The 20,297-nt window shown below is 36.1% G+C and overlaps 1 protein-coding gene across 4 annotated transcripts in view; it reads right to left on the reverse strand.

Annotated features, from left to right (window-relative positions):
• The window catches only part of FHIP1A (FHF complex subunit HOOK interacting protein 1A), a 74,144-nt gene that overhangs the window by 4,081 nt on the left and 49,766 nt on the right, over window positions 1-20,297 (reverse strand). For 3 of the 4 annotated variants that reach the window (XM_081332072.1, XM_081332070.1, XM_081332071.1), the window contains exons 7-12: window positions 19,856-20,023; window positions 16,290-16,369; window positions 14,569-14,756; window positions 10,959-12,002; window positions 5,026-5,204; window positions 4,597-4,735 (exon numbers count right to left, since the gene is read on the reverse strand). In XM_081332072.1, coding sequence (XP_081188198.1) covers window positions 4,597-4,735; window positions 5,026-5,204; window positions 10,959-12,002; window positions 14,569-14,756; window positions 16,290-16,369; window positions 19,856-20,023 — 1,798 coding nt within the window. Of the gene's footprint in view, window positions 1-2,877; window positions 3,013-4,596; window positions 4,736-5,025; window positions 5,205-10,958; window positions 12,003-14,568; window positions 14,757-16,289; window positions 16,370-19,855; window positions 20,024-20,297 lie in introns of those variants that run through there. The other variant, XM_081332073.1, reaches the window with a different exon arrangement.

The following is a 20,297-nucleotide window of genomic DNA, read 5'->3' on the forward strand; positions in this document are numbered from 1 at the left end:
CGCCAGGATCAGCGCCAGGCTCCTGCTGGAGCTCAGCACTGATCCTGGTGCTTCTGAGCCCAGAGGAAGCGCTGATCAGCTGGAATGTTGCAGCATCTCCAGGGTCTTGTGATTTACATTCAGATGCTTGGCAACTGATTCATGTTTGGATTGTAGCCGAGGGAAGACCAGGAGACAGCAGGCACGGTTTTAACGATTTATTAGGAATAGTGTCCCGGGTGAAACACCGCTGGGATTCCCTGTCATTTATACTCTAACAATGTAAACATTTAACCAATCAGCGGGTGGCGTTCTCCCGCCGCGTGGCGGCAGCCAATCAGGTACGGTCAGCTGCTGCAGCCGCGAGCTGTCAACAGGCTGTTGCTCCAGCCAGCTGGTGACTTCTGACAGCTCCGTCGCTAGTGCGCATGCGCGGCCCAGGCAACTTTTGACAGCTGTCAGTGAGCTGCGCCTGCGCGGCAGCTTGACAACTGTCAAAGTCAGCCGTTCGCCGCGCCTGCGTGGATGAGAGGCGGCAGCCCTTTTGACAGCTGTCATCGGGCTGCTGTGTTTCTCCTCACGAACATGTGAGGAGAGCAAACAGTTAATATTGTGACAGTCAATATATAACAATGTTTATGATGGTCACAGTGTCCCAGGGTCCTGTGAAGTGACCAAAACCCGCTGCAACCACCCAGCAGATGGGGGGGAGAAATAAAAACCAAACACCTCCCACTCCACCCCTGCTGCCAATCCTCAACAGAAATGCTCACAACAATAAAAACCTTGGACAGGAGGAAGAGCGCCGCCGGGCGGGCAGGCAGGTGCCTTTCTCGGCTGTGGCTTGGGGGCCAATTTTTTCAGTGCCATTGTAACTTTGAACAGTCACTAAGCGAACTGTTGTAAGTTGAGGACTACCTGTACTTCACTTTTTTCCTTTTTTTTTGGTCATCAAGTTTTTGATACCTTGTTGGTGGTACTCGGATGTTGCCATATCCTAAAAGTGGTACAATGGGTGAAAAGGTTGAAAAGCCCTGCCCTATACCATTTCAGACAAATGGTTGTCCAATCTCTACAAATGGTTGTCCAATTTCAAAGCATAGTCTTGTGCCAAATTAATTCTACTTCATCTCTCCTAATTGGCATGATCTGTGTTGATGACATCTGGTTTACAATAAGCACTGTAAACTAACTATTAGGCATTAGTCAGTGATTCCTAAAAAGCTACTACAAAATGGGAGTGTAAGCAACAAAGATAGATTCAGCTTACAGACTGACTGAAAAAACTAGGGAGGACAAATTATCAAGGCTGTAACAAAAGTATATGTAGCTGGAATTAAAAATATTTTCCTGTTTAAAATATCTCAAATATTTAAAAAAATAATAATCCAAACTGCCTCATGAATAAATATTCACTGGATGTTGGGTGTTGTTCATACCACATGCGTTAAATATTTTGGAAATAGATGAAGCAGGGCTAAAAATATCAAAGCAGGCATTTGGCTCATGCCTCGGGGGACACATAAAAAGAGTGGCTACAATTCAAAGGAAAGGCATTAGATATCTATTTTTCTCTGACAGGAGACTTTAGAAGTCTTGCAAAATAGTTCTGAAAAGTATAATACAGAGGTGTCAAACTCGCAACATCACATAACATGTTGCAATGTATCGTGACTTTTTTCCCATTGCTGGCAATGGGGTGGGCACGGTTTCACCATGACACATCTGGCCCGCGGGCCGGCAGTTTGACACCCCTGTTATAATATGATGTCAAAATCTTCTGGCTAACTCAGCCTACTGAAACCAGAAGTGTTTGAATCCTAGACTCCGTATGTTGGGTTTTAAATTCAAACTCCAGGGAACAACTGCCACATCTCCTACCAGCTAGTTAGTTAATGTATTTTTTCACATGATTCACTAATTATGTGAATTAGACAATGGTTATAAAAGATACCAGCAGATATTAGGACGGCAATCAGAAATGAGGAAGCATTGAAATTAAAATTGGCAGGAGGGAAAGAAGCTTACAATGAACTTAAGGAGCAAGAAAAGGTGGACTCTTCTGGAAAAAAATAAAGAAACCTCTTTACCCATTCTACTGTTAAGCAATTAGTCACTATGGTTACTGTTCTCATCAGATTCTGAAAAGTCCCCTTATCCCTGAACGCAGCCACTAATGAAAATTCCTATCTACAACAGCTATAGAAGAACAATCCTCTGACACAAGATTCTAGCAGAATGCTAATCAAGGCTTAGTGGGGTTAAAAAGTTAATCTGAAATCAGAACACACAAACTCCAGTCCAAAGATTGCAAGTACGCTATTTTTCTAAAAGACTCCTCAGTATCATTCCCATGGAGCGTATTTTAGACCTTTTCAGGTCATCCAGTAAATATACTCATGCCCCTGAACAGGAAAGCTCCCTTTACTCACCCTATCTTTTCATGAATTTGATTAAAGGTAATATATTATTACATCTTAGGAAAGTAACCTCATTCTGCACAGAATGCTACCCAAGTTGTTTATTCTTAACCTATAAGCCAAACATTAGCAACGATGGGGAAAAGATCAACTTTTAATTAACACTTCCAGCGTTTATAATTGGAATCATTTCCATGTTTTGTCTTCTAAATTAAAAAATTCAGCTGAATTATATATTTCATACTGCAATTTACAATTTGGGACATGACTTTTCAGAATAATGTGGGTTTGTTAAAAATGAGGGTCAAGAATAATGAGTTACCACTAAGACATACTCTATATAGAAGTGTATGAGGAGGATGTGTGAAAGGCAATAAAAGCCCCCTGACCTACTCCAATTTACAAAGACAATGCACATATACATACAAAACTGACAATTCCATTTATATAAATAGTAAGTTAATTGTATTCCATTTACTTTTTTCATATCTGTGCTAATTGGTCTTCTTTTAAGCTCATTCCATTGTCATTGAAGTATTTAAATTTTATCACTAGGGGAGCATATATAGTAAGCAGCTGATCTAGTGCAGCTGCAACCACATGCATAGGTTTGCTGTGGGAATAAAATAAGAGCAGATATAGTACTCCGTGTAGATAGACATAAAGAATTTTTCAGAGCCTGAGCAAAGGATAACAGTTTGTCAAACATTACAAATACAAAATATGAAAAGGAACCAACACTATGTCCTCTCCGTCTCTCAGTGCATTGTGGAGTGGTTAGCAAGAGGATCAGAGAAACTCTGCCAAATTCTTAGAAAATTATTGCTAACTTTACATAGGGCATATCAATTTCAATAATGAATTATAAACTACTCATTTGTCAAAAAAATAATGATGTGACAAAATCCTAAAGACCAAGTTCAAAAAACAGTTTGGGGAGTTTGGTACAAGAAATGCTTAAAAGAAATAAACCACTAGTTTATACAGAGAATTTTTCTTCCTGAATTACAGTTAAACAGCTCGTGAGCAAAATTCACCACAGTGTTATTTACATAAAGTTATTGGGTAATTTTATGCAAGCATCCCAGGTCAAAGTGGGGCTGCAGAAAATGATGATTATCTTCTCCCTGGAGCAATGCATTTTTTGTTTTATTAGCCTACAAATTGTTGCAATAAAAGTTGGCTAACATGTTAGAATTCACAACAGTTTAATCAAAAGGCAGCTGCAATTGGAGAATTGTTGTCCCATATGAAATAACCTAATCTGTCTGCCCTAAAGTGTATAGCTAGACTTATTTTTACCACAGTCCATTCCACTTGGCAAGTGCATTCATGAGATGTTAGATTTGTTCAACTCTGGCAACAATGCATAAACTGCAGAACTTTTTTCTATTATTAGAATTCCCAAGTGAATGTTTGAAGCTGCTCTCTCCATCACATATCCTTGCTAGAAATAAAGCAACTTAAAGCAATATTTTAATAATGGCTGTTACACCTATAGATGGAAATTATTTTTTAAAAAGCTGTGATTTTCAAATATCTGTAGTAGTATTAATACAAAGAGTTTTAAGGTAGTCTTTCATAAATAAAATTATAACTGTATAATAGTCTTTTCTTGATAGAAAAGTAGGATATCGGGAAAGGTAAGACTACAGCTTACCTTAAAAAGTTGCACATTTATTTTGCATACACAAAGTTTCAGCACTTTGTGATCCATGAGGACTGAGAGTCAGTTTTTTTTCTGCTATAGTTTTTTTGGGACATACAAATATTGCAATGAACATTCAGTTATGTTAAACCTACTTTAGATTTTATGTTGTTTTATATAATGTAGTCATGTAGCTCAACAATGTAACTTATGCCACTATTTTTAAGCAGTTAGAAAATATTATGGAACTCAGAAAAAAGGATTATTCTCTGGTTTTCCAACATTAAAATAGGCTAATAGTTCAAGCTCACATATGTCCTGGCCATTTAATATACCTGCCAGTTCTGGTCAAGATGAATGCAACTCTAGATTGGTGAACAGATACAAACTATCCTTACCTAAAGAGAATGGTAAAGATAATTCGCAAAATTAATCCCAACGATTATCTAGAATAAACTTGCACAGTATAAAAAATATAGTTTACTTTCCATTTATTCCATTCTCATTAAAGCTAGAAAATATGTTTAATTTATCAGAAATGATTATTACCTTTATTTAATGATTCTAAAGGAACATCCAGGGCATCTACTCGTAAAAGCAGGTACTTTTGTGCTTGTATCAGAAGAGCAGGGAAATCTTTTTCAATGGAAGCAAACTGCTCAATTTTATTCTTTATAGATGCCAGCACCTGCCCAAAAATAAAGTAAAATAAATAAATAGCATCTATATAGCTACAAATTGTTATATCAGTTATTCGTTAAATTATGACTGAATTATGTATTTTGTCCTTCATAATGTATCTTTTTGTGATATTTTTATATTCTCTTGATTTAAACAATTACATTTTTAATAAATCAACATTAAGATATCACTCTGTAAAAACTGAAGCCAAAATGTATTTAAAAAACAAAACAAAAGGGTAAGTGCTACACTTTAAAGTGAGTTTTAAAAGATTTCTTTTTAGCGTTAAAGTAGTACCTGGTACAGAGACCGCACACTAGGCTGAAATACCATATTTGTATTGAGCAAAAAGGAACGAAGAAGAGGTTGTGGGTAACTGGCCAGATGAGTAATTATTCCAATAAGCAGCAAATTTACATGCAAGGAGTTTTCCAACATATTTTCCAGTTTTGATAGCACAACGCTGATAAACGGGCCTGCAGATTTAAAAAGCAAATCAAAACAAAACAGATTTTTGAATCATAAGAAAGGAGAAACAAAAGGCAAGGCGTTTGTGAGATCCGATCCAACTCAACATACTTTATGATTTTATTTAAAATTAGCATCAACACATTTTAAGATTTTATTTAAAATTAGCAGCATAAGGCCAATTATTCGTTTCGTTTGCAGGCATACAAATTCAAACAGTAATTGCAGAAGGTAAGCAACCGTTAATCAGGCTGTATTCCTTTCTTCAGCTCTCTTGTTTCTCTTCTGCTAAGGAGCAGAACTGCAAGAAAAAGAGGCTTGATTTATTAGCATCTGGCCAAGCATTTTTAAAATAAATTGCCTTTCCACTGGATATGTGTGCAGTCCATTGTGTTAACTAAATGTATGCATTGCTATTTCTAGATTCCTACTGTGGGATTGACTGGTGCTGGCTGGCATTGCCTCTCTTAGGCTGGCAGGATATGATTTCTCCCTTAGCCCACTTCCCATAAAAGCCATTTGCAATGAGTAGAGTCATCCTTCATTGGTACGTCACCTTCAGTCCTGAAATCCCCACTCAACTCTTGTCTTGTCTAGCCTGGGCTCTCCTGAAACCAAGGATTCTTCAGCAGCCAATGTTATGATGATTGATGATGATGATAACTTTATTGTCACTTTGAATGTACACCAATCGGCATATATCAAAATGAAATTTCGTTGCATACAGCTCTCAAAGGGTCACCGCCTCCAATATATACTCCTTGTTCGTGGCCCACTCAAATTTCACATTGTCCATTTTAGTCTCTAGGGAGTGAACGATGGCAAACAGGACAGATGGAAATGGGGCTCCATGTGGATTAGCCCTCAAGTTAGCTTGTATTCTGACAACCTCGCCTTCTTTCCTTTTTCTGATCCTGACTCTTCCACCTTTTCCTTTAAGAGGCTTGCTTCTTTTCGCCCCTGGAGCACGCTGCTGCTGCCGCCACTAACTCCTCCAAAACCCTCTCTCTCTTCCTCTGGGCCTGCCGACAGCCTCATCCAGTTCCTTCGCCCCATAAGGTCCAGGTCCTCTCCTCCTCTGCCTCCTCTGGAAACAGCCCTGATTTGCAGTAGAATCCATCACTGGGCCAGCAGTCAGATCTTGCTGCTGGTAGAACAAATTCAAACAGTGCCAACGACTTTTAACGTTTTTTATTTTAGATTTATATTATCTAGAATATATTTGGGGGGGGGAGAGGATTGACAGCCATTCCTCTGTGCTTTCCCCAAAAGTCTTATGTTCCTGGTTCTCTCCTCCCTTTCCCCATTCACAGCAGCTGATCTTTTTCTGTGAGGAAACATGTTATCCAATGTATTTCTTTGGGTGAATATATGGCAGGATAACAGCCAGCCCTAGGCTGTGGTATGCTGTCACAGGAAATTGGATTAAGAACCACAGCTATCAGGTATTCTGCATTTCTGTTTTCAACAAAGAGGCTAGGAACTGGTGGCATTACAACTGGTACATTTAATGCTAATATCTTGTTATGGAGTACCTATGACTGGGCAGAGGACAGGGAACATATACAGAAAAGTATATGCTTCCTGCCCCAGTGTACAACAGAATGACTTAGCAATAAGCACAGCTGCTTCAAAAACTAAAAAAAGAAAAATATTTATAAAGAGATGGAGAAAACACTATTGTAATTTTCTCTTTCTTTTCCTCAAGATTTTAAATGCCACTTTTACAAAGAGAGAGAGTGAGGAAGGGGGGAGGAGAGAGAGAGAGAGAGAGAGAGAGAAATCTTCCTATCCTATTTCTCCTATCCTATTTCTCCTATCCTATTGTCTCAAGTATCAATGACATTCTGAATTTAGCAAGCCTCCAAATCAAGGTCTCTTCTCCCGTTATCTTCCCACACATGCCAAGTAATTGTTGCCCCTGGAAAATATATCTTTCAAAGAGATAAAAGTAAATTATAGCTTGGCTTATACTGATATTTTTCACAGAATGGAATGGGGCAAAGTAATCCCATTCTCCTTGCCATGCTTTAGAACTGTTACTCTGGATTGGCATATTGCAAGATTGGTTTGGTTTGCAGATGTTTTGTTACTATACAACGTAACATTATCACTGGACAAAGTTTGAGAGAGCGAGATTGGCAGAGATTATACACGCATCTGTCTTGCCTGCTTGCCAATGCTTGGAGGGGGTGGTGCTGCAAGCGAATGTTGTTTTTCGACTGAATGATGTCTTGTTGGTAGATTTTTGACTTGCAAGGTGACAACTCTGTCGTATCTGTGAAATCAGCTTTTTGATGGGATGGGCTCACTGAGACGATAGTTTCTTTCCCTGTGATTGTTGAATTTACTTAGGTTTTCATTATTGATTCCATAATATGGGTCTATCCGTTTATCTCAGAATTGGTCGATTAGTTTGCGATATGGGAAAAATATTGTGGGCTGCTCATGCATTACTTCTGGGTCTTTGGATATGTTTTGAGATAGCTCTATAAATAGGTTTTAAGTCTTTATATCTATAGATCATTGTTTGGCTAGACTGACATTCTTTCTGAAAATGCTCTTGATTTTTTTGTATCTATTAACAGAAAAACTTTGGTAATGGTTGTAGACAGAATGGGGATGCTTCTGAAGAAATTTATTATGATACATACAAATAGCCTATTATTAAATTAACTTCCAGTAATTGTGACAAAAAGTGATTTATAGGTTTTGAACTTTTTGCAATACAAAGTAAATTAGATTAAAAAAATGATATTACCCACAACTCACCATACAGTCTTAAAACTTATTTGGATCCTATTCATAGTAAAAGTTACATTTGCAACATTATATTCCCATTTTATAATGATAATTGTGTCCTTGTTAATAGGTGAGTGAGCGGTGAGCATTACTTTATAAACAATTAAAAGCAGCAGATGTTATATTAGTCAAAACATATAGGGTATTCGTATCTGCTTAGCTCCATAGTTGCTGCTTATTCCCTGGAAAGACAAGTTCTGTTTCCACATTTTACACCTGTAAAAAAGGAACAATGAATCCTCTCCACTGTCCCTGTGCTCTGCCATAAAACTAGCAGGCAATTTTATTTTTATTCATATTTTTATAGATGAATAAAGTCATTAGAAAATGACTTGCTGTATATTGCAAAAAAGAAGAGGGTGAATGGAATAAATGCAGATTTTAAAACAACTGTTGGAACACATCAAAGAAAGATAACAAACTTGACATAGAATACAAAGAAATCTTTGCACATTATACTCTTGTCATAACTGAATTAAGATTTGTAAAATCAATCCATCTACTACCATTGTAAAAATTAAAAGTACTGTTTGCTTTCTGTTTTCTTTAATGAATGAAGATTAATAGAATCTATGAAAGTTGAAATAAAAATTCAGGTTGAATTAGTTATGGAAATCATTAACAAAAGTATATGCTTGCTTACAGCACTGTAATATAATACAGTACATCATCCCCTTACTGTATCTCTTTATTTCTCAAGAATGTTTTATTTTTTTAAAAAAAGTGGGCCAATCTATTCCTGTGATGATTAATTGGTTATAACATTCACGCCTTGAAATAAAACAAGATTCAAGGACACATCCAGATTTGTTTGTTCCTTTATCTTTCTGTCCTTGCAATAACATACAGTACAAGATTGTTAAGAATAACAATTAAGAGCATTGCCATAAGTCGTAGATCAAAACTGCTAGGTTGCACCTCAAGGAATGTGTCTGTAACATTTTCACAAACATCCATGTCCCTCTTTCTATTGCTTTCCTCCTAATCAGTTATAAAGCAATTATAAACTTGTTTTTAAACTAATGCATATGGTATGTATATGCTCTTGGCTCATGTGGATGCAAGAGTCCAATGATCTGCGAACAAAAGGACTGCCTGGAATTCTCTCCAGTTGCTGGTTTCATTGGGTGAGTTTTACATCACAGATCTAATTCCAGAATTTGAGGCATTTAGACCAAGGTGTTTTCCAAGAATTTATAAAATCTATTCAAAAATGCTTTCATCTAATGATGCTACAAAGTGACTTGCTGCATTATGATACAAAGTTACATGTCGCTTGACAGCAGATGGAATATTCTGCAATGTTACAGAATATTCACATTGATAAAGAATAATCACTGTGGGGCAAATACACCAAATGGCAACAGAGCTGCCATGTACTGCTAAAAAAAATGAAAGCAAAAGCAAGCAACTTTCAATTTATATTCAATATTTTGAGAAGTGATTGTTAGATTAAGAATATTTTTTTTCTGTAGCAATTTCTCCTTAAGAACATGTAACATATAATTTAACACTAATAGTTAAATTTGTCTTTCTTTTAAAGTATGCAGAACTACAGCCTGAAATGGTGTCACTATTAGAGATTTTCTATACAGCAAATATAAAGTCAAGCTGATTAAATAAACTACAAGTAGTCCTCAACTTACAACAGTTCACTTAGTGACCATTCAAAGTTACAACAGTACTGACTTCCGGTTTGCCATCAGTGCCTCCAGACGCATGGAGGTGAACTCCGTCTTCAGCATCCGATTTCACCCCACTGGAGGACCCTGGAAAGTGTTGAAAGTTGCCCTGTAGGGGCGACGAGCGAGGAGGAGATCCCCACTTGATCGTGGGAGGGCGGCAGCCTTTCCGCTTGATCCGGGGCAGCTCTCCAAACCGGTGGGGGAAAGACCGGCCATAGCAATATGGCTCGTCATTAAGTTGCTAACAGCCCAAGACAAAATTACTACCAAGCACCTTTAAAGCAACGTGGATGAAACTGGGTGAGATCTGATCTTCTCTTTAAGACTCTAAATACCTTTCCTGCAAAAGCTGCCCTAAGTATTTTTCCCCCTGTGAGGAGAGAGGGAAGGGAATTCCTGCCCCACCCTCTAAGAACAGCAGCGACTGACTACTCAGGGAAAATAAAGCAATTAAAAATTATAAATATCAAATGTTAAATATGAATACTGATGGGAAACTAAAAATTGGGGAAAAATCAATAACAGGACATTGACTATAAAGATTGAATGTAAAAGTAATTAAGATATGTATAAGCTAAAATATTATTGATAAATGTAATAATGATGTTTTTACTTAGTTGATAGAATAAGAACTGTATTAACTTAAATATGAGATAGTAGATATTAAGGGAAAAAGCGAGGAAATATTTGATGTTGTAACTTGAGATTTGTACTAAAGATTTTTGTATGTTATTGAACTATTGATTAACCCAGCCACCACATTGCTTTTAAATACTTAAGATGTAAAATTGGAAAATAAAATATTATTTTTAAAAAAGTGACAGCGGCATTGAATGACCATTTTTCACACGACCGTTGCCACATCCCCATGGTCATGTGATTTATATTCGGATGCTTAACTGACTCACATTTATGACGGTTGCAGTGTCCTAGGGTTATATGATCAACTTTTGCAACCTTCTGAAAAGCCAAGTCAATGGGGAAACCAGGTTCAGTTAACAATTGGATTACTAATTTAACAACTGCAGTGATTCACTTAACAAACGTGGCAAGAAATGTCATAAAATGGGGTGAAACTCACTTAAGACATTTCTCAATTACCAACACAAACTTTGGGGTCAATTGTGGACGTAAGTTGAACACTACCTGTTTTTTAAACAAAGAACCCAAATAAAAATGCAAGCATACGAAATAATGCGCCAGCACCTGCTATTCACATCTAGAACTGTGTCATTTTAACAAGCAGGAGTGGCTTAATTAATTAGAAAACTGTACCTGTAAATGGGATATTCTGGAATCTTGCAGGGTTGCTGGGCCAGGCTTCTTTTAATCCAAAGGGTGAGGGCATACTTTCCGCTGATGGAGTATCTGCTGAAAAGTTTTCAAAATCTTCTTCCTCTTCAATAGGGGACACTGGATCAGGAATCAGCAATTTCAGTTCTACCAAGCCTGAAGAATTTGAGTCCAATTCTTTAATGATGTTATCACATTCGGAAATAAAATCTTCACGGTCAGGATTCAACAAGTTCATGTTAGTGTGATGGTCTCCTTCTAGGGAAGAAAGTGTCTGTTCCAAATCAGGTTGCAGAGTTGTTTCAACAATGCTGCCTTGGATTCCATCTTCCGCTTGTTGGATCAGAGTTGAATTTTTCATATTGCGCTCCTCCTCCAAATTTAAATCTGATGTGGGACTTTCTAGAGGACCATTGATTGAGATGGCATCTGGATTATCTACATCTGTAGACTTTGATATTAAAGGTTCCTCCTTTAAGCGGTCTGCTTCCTGTGCATCCTTTTCAGCACATAGCCTATAAACCATGACATCATCCTGAAAGTCTGATTCTTCTATGTATGATCCCTTGATCAACATGATAGCATTTTTCTTCATTTCTTGAATGTGCTTCGGTGGTTCTACAGGAGGTTGGGTATTAAAATTATCATCATGCTGGGGAGATCCTGTATCAGATCCTGGAGAGATCCCAGTATCATAGCTATCATCCCATTCCAGCTCCAATTGTGTCTTTCCTCTCAATGGTCTCACCTGAGAAGAAACATTACTAGGTGTTCTGGGCTGCAGTTGGAAAATAGGCTGCTCTAGGTTTTTACCCTCTTCTTCAACTGAAGTTTGGATAAAGGTATATGGATTGGGATTTTCCCCATCATATGGAGCAGACCAGAGTTCACAATCTTTTATACAATGCAGTATGAGAGTTTGAGCATCCCAAAGGTACTGCAGATAACTGATATCAATAGTTTTCCCGTATTTCACAATACATGTGGAGTCTGCAATGCTCTTCCTGGACAGTTCTTCGGAGGAATCTGCAATGCAGCAGCAAAACGTTACAGGGAAGTAAGGGGAAATACAAATCTTCATTTAGACACCATTGTTACATGGGTATCACAGCCGTACATCACATCAATAAATAGTATAATTAAACAAGATACAGATTTAATGCTAAGCATTTGAATGAGCACAAAGAGAGAATATCAATATTAATGCCACACTGTCTCTAAAGTTAGTTAACTTTTCCCTATTTCTTTTGCACTGTGGTAATTATATTTTTACTTATTATTTATACTTGCAAATGTAACTTTGGGTATCACCTTACAAAGCATAGTTTTCAACAAAGTATTCCAATAGTTTACATTGCCAGCAGGTAAACTCCGGCATGCCAAGATCCTTGTGACATATTAACATAAAATCCTGATTTGTATTTCTGCTACAAAAACACATCCTACCCCTGGAAAAATGAAGCATCTGCCATTTTTTCTGAGAGAGACAAAATAAAATAAAAGGAAATCAATTCTATTTTCTAAGGCATATTATCTATCCAGGGATAGGCCCTTTAGGTCTCACCTGGACCTCTCCATATGAAATGATTTCAACTTTCAAAATTCTTGGCAATGGCCATCTGATGGTGGGATTCTAGTGTTAAAATTTAACCTTCTGGAAGGGGGCAAGTTTGGAACACATTATTCTATAAGCTACTGGATTTTGCATGATACAGTATAGAAGAGATGCAAGGTGCAGCACTTGCCCAAGTGGTACATCAATTTTTATCCTTCTAAATTGATCCTTTCCTTATTATGGTCGAAGAGCCTGTTCCTAACTTTAATCTTACTTAAGTGTAATGGTCCAATATGTCTCACTAAGAAAGTATAACAGGAATAATTGTTTTGGTTTTATAGGGAACAAATGAAATTAAAAGGTCATTAGGTTTTGCATACTGGCAAAACATAATATACTTCTGTTGTATGGAATGACTTGATAGCTCCAGAACATGTTGACATTAAACAAATTCAGTGAATTATTTTTCATCATAAAGAAGAATTTCTTTTTTTTTCTCTCCACTAACATTGCGATGCTTCCTTTGTCTGACCGAATTGTCAACCATAAACACAAAACAATGTGAAGTTAAAGATCATGCCACTGGTCACTAGATAGGTAATTTCCAAGCAACTTCCAATAAATTATTTTAGCTGACCTACGACCAAGTTGTCTTGAGATATTTATGATGCCCTTGTAGAATGAATATGAAAGCTTCAAGCAACTAGCTTACGTTTTATTGGTTTGCATGGGTGAGATTTTTTTGTCCTAGGGAAATGGCTGCACTTCTTTTAAGTCAGAAAAGGAGATTTAATTTCTTCTGTTTAGGTGCCATGTTTCAACTTGAGAACCCATATATTTCTATCTTCATTAACGGTCACAATAAACCTAGACAGGCAAGTTAAGCTGAATGGAAATGCTATCTGTTCGGCTCTCCATAATGCTATCAGATGTTTGTGATAGAGCACTGGAACTATGGTGCCTCCATGGAAAAACAGGAAATAATACCATGGCACATTTATGGTTGCTTTTTTTTCTGTATGTCCTGCAAAATGAAACAGCTTTCTTCCCATCCTCAGAGACATGTATTCTGTAATCTATGCAGTGCCTCAAAAATCACACAAAAATACAGTTGCACAATTTGACATGATTTAGTCCAAATATTATTTGCCATTGAATCAATGATGACTTTTAGCAATCACACAGGTATACTTTCTCAAGGATGAACTCAAGTGTTACATAAACTGTAGTTCTTTGTTCCACAATCTAAAAACCATTTTATTTTACTGGACTATTGGCCTTTTCTGTGATTATAGGCAACCATGTTTATTAGCATTATGTTTTGATGTGGTTTCTAGTTTTTGTGCAAAGCTCAGAATCCACATGGATTGAGGCAATACATGAATACAGAATTATTGGAAGTACACAGCCCTAGATCAGGACTATCAAACATGACAGAATTCCTCATCCGTTTTTTTTTGGCATGCTTAATGTTATCAATTCTTGGACAAGTTTCTATTTCTGCAAAGTAATGTTTAGTGTTGTATGGCATAGAATCAAACACATATGATAGAAAGTATTTTTTTTAGCCCACATTAGATAAAATTTGGGATTGACAAGTTATTCTGCAACTTGGTATAGAACAGGAAATGGTTCTTTCCTATTCTTAGGCGTAAAGACCAAAGACAACAATGACCATAAATATGTCTACCTCTCCTTGACTAAAATAAGCTCTCTATTTTTCTTTTATGATCCCAAAAATAGTTGCTTGAGATTTTCAAATTATCTAATAATGGGGCATGTTCTTAAAATCTTTACATTCAAGATTTGTGAATCATGTAAAAAACCCCTCCCCCAAAAAGGATAATTACCATTGATTACCTAGATACAGCTTACATTTTAAGAGGATTTTGATTATTACCTTTACTTAAATTTGTATATAAAATTCCTTTGTAGACTAGTTTTCTAAAACATTTCCAAATATGAATATTGGTGTGGAAAAAAATCAAATCAGCTTAATACAAGGACTGTCTTTTTAGAAAGCAGATAAATGTTTACCTGCGCAATGATTATTTTTTTTCCAGAGAATATAATCTTTTTCTTGCTTTTCAAATGTCAGAGTAATGCCACTTGAACAACAGATTGGAGTCAAGGCAAGCAGCTTAGCGGCAGATACAGAATACCAATCTCTCTCTCTCACAGACCATCTCTGGCTGAACATGATGTGATTACAGGGTATCAGGTACCTAGAAAAACAAGAGGCTATCATTAAACTAAAATAGCAGAGAGAAAAGTAAAAAGTTTCCAGGAAACCTTATTTGTTATTTAAATTGAAACACACCAAAAACCATTTTTTACAGAATGACTAAGGATTAGGCTGCTGAGAAGATGCTTTGCCTGTAATAGGTAAAAAAAAATAAAAGACTGTATTTTTGGTGGTAGAAGTATCAGGATACTGTGACTTCCTGAGGCATCAATAGTGGGCCAAATGAAGCAGCAGTTTAAGACAGACTTTGGACACGGGTTCTAGAGAATTTTCCATGACTTTTCTCAGCCAGGAAGATGAGCAGAACCCTGGAAGGCAATATTTTCAATGCAACAGGTACATCACATTTCACTTGGCATTATGGTCACAACAAGCCTACAAGGAAGATGGGATTAACTTTATCCAGAGTAACTTTATTCCTTCCTCTTTTCAGGAAAAGACTGCAAACTTACAAAGAGTAAATATTATGCCACCTAATTAATTAGCTTTAACATGGCCTGGAAAAACAAGATATATGGTGTCTGTTTGGCTAATCACTGCAGAATCAATTGGGTGGCAAAATAAAAGCGGAATATTTTTGTTTTACCAGCTTATATAGACAGTCAAATGGACTGATGACGAAGGAGCACCTTCTTGTATTTCCTGAGCAGGAGATGGGGTGGAAAGCAAAAAATATTGGGACAAGAACAGATTCCTAATCTCTTCAGAAATATGTTCCTTCCATTATTCACCCCGGCTTTCTGAAGGTAGTGTCTCCAATTGAAAAAGCTTGCCAATTCTGGAGGAAAAACTGCTTGAAGAAGGAAGACAGAAGGACTAAAACATGAGATAACCTGTTGCCTACTGTATATACAAAGGTGAACTGGGTCATTCAACAGCTATGTGAATTTAGGGAAATGTAACTTTTCGACCTTGTCACACTCCTTCCCTGCCCTTCTCTTAAATTTCTGATAAGCCCCTTTCAGCCAGCTAAGGGGTCCTGTTTTTAAATAAATTCCCCTTTTTTCTACATACTGAATTTCGCATTTACTCCCATGGTATAATTCATCATTAAAGCTGGTGGGAATTAGAAGGTAGGCCTTCTCTGCTGGAACCCGTTTTGTGGAATATTCTCTCCTCAGAGATTAGAATGGCCCCAACCCTGTTGGCCTTTCATAAGGCTTTAAAAACTTACCTGCGTGCCTGGGCCTGGAGCTTGGAATATACTAATATATATATTCCTTGGCTTTACTTTACTTAGATAACTACCTCATCTGCTGCATGTATTTTTTGTTGTTGTTTTTGTTTTAATTTTTTAGTTGTTTTAAAACTGCTTTATTGTTTTAGAATTGTAAGCCATGTCATGTGGCTGAGATGGGTGGCTACAGAAAATGAATGAATGAATAAATGAATGAATGAATGAACCAACCAACCAACCAACCAACCAATAAATGTATATATGTATTAATCCCAAGATAGCAATTTTCACTGAATAATTTGCACTGTAATTTCAGAAAGGAAAGTTTGACTTTACCTTAAAACTAGCTGAAGCATCACATCTTCACAATGCAAACTGATAAGTGTTTTGAACAATGCCAAGGACACCACACAAAGCTGGGAAATGATAAGCACAATATGAATGCATAATTTTTTCATCCTTTCCAAAGTAAAAAGAAAAAAAACCCTCATACTTGCAAATAGAATTGAATTGTGATCCATTTGAAAGGAATTATTTAAATGTCTCACTTTGTTACATATTTCCAGAACAATTAAATTAGCATGCCTAAAAGCATAAACAAAAGATAAACAGAGATATATGCTGGGATATGGGAAAAATGTTTTAAGAGCAAGAAAAAGAATTGTAATATGATTTGAAAGAGAATTAAAACTGTAATTAAGTTCAATATTCTCAAACATCTGCATGACAACTTTGCCATGTTTAAATATGGATCTTAAAATGAAAATGGACTGTTCTTTCCAATATGAAAAACTATGTTATAGTAGACAGCATATATCTATTTTATTTAATCAAAGTTACAGGCCATCTTAGACAGCCAGTTTGGTTGGTTGCTGAAATGGGTAGTAGCAACTGTGTGACTTTAGAGCAGTCAGTTTCTCCCAGCCCAGGATTCAAATGGTAAACCACTTCTGCAATACTTTGCCAAAATAACTGAACCACCTTGATCTGGCAGTCTCCAAAAAACAGGCAGAACTGAATGGAAAAGACAAAAAGAGGCCACTTGGCCACACCCATAATTCTGGACTAGACTCCATGTAATGTTTCCTGAAAGTCATCTAGTGAGGTAAAATTGGACCAAGAGAAAGTGACTGGTCCAAAATAACCCAGTCACCTTGTGTGGCAACAGATGGGCGTAATTCTGGGTATCTCTGCTGTTACCTATTTATAGAAATCAGTCCTATTGTTACATTATACAACAAAGAAGTCATTTCGCATCATTTATGCACTATGGCCTGATTCCCAAGGACAATACTTCACAATACCCAAACTCTCTACCAATACAGTTCAACAAAGATAACACTAGCAATTTAGCTGTTGGTTGAAACTGAGAGTTTTAGAGTAAATCTGCTTTGGAACTGGAATCATTGCAGAATATGTGTGTGCATACATACCTCCATTAATCATATTTATTTGGCCCCCAAAAAAGTGTCAGGCAAGGGGAGAGGCAGGAATGCAGACTGAAGCAAATGTTTTTATTTACTGCTTCAGAATCCTATGCAACTGGAATCTGCTACCATGTTAGCTATTTTTGTGACATAAGTAACATGCCACAATTATTCAGAAGAGGATCTGGGCAACCAGTTAATAGCTTGTATTTCTATTTATACTGGCAATCCAATGAAGTAATCAAGCTGGTTATGTGGATATTATTATTACTGATGACACTGGATCAAACAACATTATACAAAACAAGTATTTAGCTTCATGAAAATGGACCACTTAATTCTATTTCTCTAAAATTGGGTTAGTGAAATATATATATATATACACACTCACACACACACACACAGAGAGACATATATATATATATATATATATATATATATATATATATATATATATATATATATATATATATATATATATATATATATATATATATATATATATATATATATATATATATATATATATATATATATAATTTCAAACTATTAAAAAATCAATATCACTAGTGTTTTATACAACCACATAATATTCTGCTGTTATGTATTTCACAGCTATAGAAAAAAAAACCCAAAATAGTCTAATGAAGTGACAAAAAAATAAATCAGTTTTATAATGCTGAATGGCTGATTTTATTGCCAACTTGTGATTGTATTGTTGTTTGAATTAATTGTTTGATGGTTTTAATTATTTATACAATTAAACTTTATTGTATTTCTATGGTTATTTTCAATTAAAGGAATCAAACAAGGATTTGATGCAAGTGAAATAATTGGACACAAAACTAAATAAATAATAAAATGAACAGTATCTTAAAAACTTTACTAATAGATGAAAAACAGTATGCCTGAGCATCCTAGGCAAAATGTAGAGTCGGCCTTAAAAGAGTTTAAATCTCTGAATACGTTTCCCTTGAATTTAAGAACTTTTTAAAACACAGGACTGTAGTATGTAAAATAGGTTTGCACTGTAATTGATTGGACTACAGGCAATAAACAGAAATCTCTCCCCAGCCCTCACCAAAAAAACACAAGGGGAAACTGAGGCAGGAAACACTTTTAAGCATGAATCTATGTGGCTCAAATATAATTGGGAAGAGGTGTAGAAAGACAAAAGAAAAATGAATAACATAATTTTGGATATGATTCACATTCTTTTGTAGCCAATGGTGTAATGATATTGTTTTATTGGCAGATCTGAATTTTGAGATGAGGAGAGCTGGAATAATTTCAAGATTAGAAATAGGCAACAAACAGAACAGAAGCTTTATATAGCCATATTTAACTTATTAAATGCAAAAAGAAAACAAATACAGCAAATTATAGCACTGAAAGGAACTGGTCTGGCTGCCAAATTTTGATGGCGATTATTGATTACTGTTTGTCAGGCCACAAAATGGGAAGCTGGAAACCTAAGCCTGCAGCCTGTAGCATGCTCGTCCCTGACTAAAGATATTCATTGTAAATCTGGAATTTTGATAAATGTTCAATGTCACTTAGGAATTTGGAGAAAAATAGTTTATAAATGTTTTGTATGGTTACAATGAAATTAAGCAGTCTATTCTATAATTACTCATTTATTTCCTTCAGTTATATTCACGCTTGTCATATTCTTGTTATTTAGATTTCTTTTTCATGTATAAGTATTCTGAATTTGAAATCATTTTCAGCAGCAAAGTCATCTTAGTACTCTTCCGGCCATAACTTTGTTTGATCAAATGCTTTCATCATTCAGGTCCATTCTGAAAAAAACAGTTGTTGACCTAATATTGTAGAAGATGACCAGGCTAAGCCCGAGAGAGGGGTCAAACACATCATCAGTCCCAAGTCCCTTCACGCCCACAAGAGATCTAAGTCCAGCCCACCTTGAATTCCATTGACTCTTATCTAGCGCCTATTTGCTTTGACTCTTAGTAGTTCAGTAGTTAATAATCCAGATTCTTATAGAGAGCTTAAGCTTCCAATAAACCCTTATATTCATTTGGACTCTTGCCTGGACTCTTGATTTCTTGCACTTGAAAAATACTACACAATAGTCAGATTATATAAGGGGGGAAATGACCTCTGCCAAATGGCAGCCATCTAGAGCAGTGTTTCTGAACCTAAGCAACTTTAAGATGCTGGCTGGGGAATTGAAGTTCACACATCTTAAACTTGGTGAGGTTAAGAAACGATGATCTATTCTAGATGATTTACACTAATTATGTAAGTGATAAGATTTCAATTTTCTTATTTTTTCCATTTGCTTTCCTTTTTTTCCTCGTGTAGCATTAGATTGTTATCCTGAAAGTATGAACTTAATTCGGTTTATCAAAAATTTCCTTTATAAGTGTTTATAAATTTCACATATATCTAAAACAATTTCAGTAACAACAATAATGAGGAAGAGCAAGAAAGACTTCCCCTCCCACTCACCTGAAATGGAGTATTTATCCGGCTTGCAAGAGTGTCCAAGATGTGCACATTCTCATGACGGTGCAGAAGGATGAAACGGAGGAAGATCTTGAGTAAGGCTGGCTCAGAAACGCTCCGCAAAAAGAGATCTAGATATGCAGTTGTAGCCATCACTTCTTCCACTGTCACCTAAAAATGAACACTTATTATGATCTATACCAAAATCCAGACTTGTTTAAATTTTTAGAATATCCTGAATGCTTGACAAATTAGTTTAAAAAGTAATATGTAAAACAAATTACAAAAACAATATAACACAAATAAACATTACAAAGATAAAAACAGCAGTAACATTCAATACAGTCAGAACAACCTAATAACAATATACATGGCTTTTTTTACATTGTAGCAAGTATGTGGTTATTTATTTTGATGACTTAATCTGGCTAGTAAATGCTTAGCT

This window comes from Vipera berus (assembly GCF_964194415.1).
Source record: "Vipera berus genome assembly, chromosome: 7".
Lineage (NCBI taxonomy): Eukaryota > Metazoa > Chordata > Lepidosauria > Squamata > Viperidae > Vipera > Vipera berus.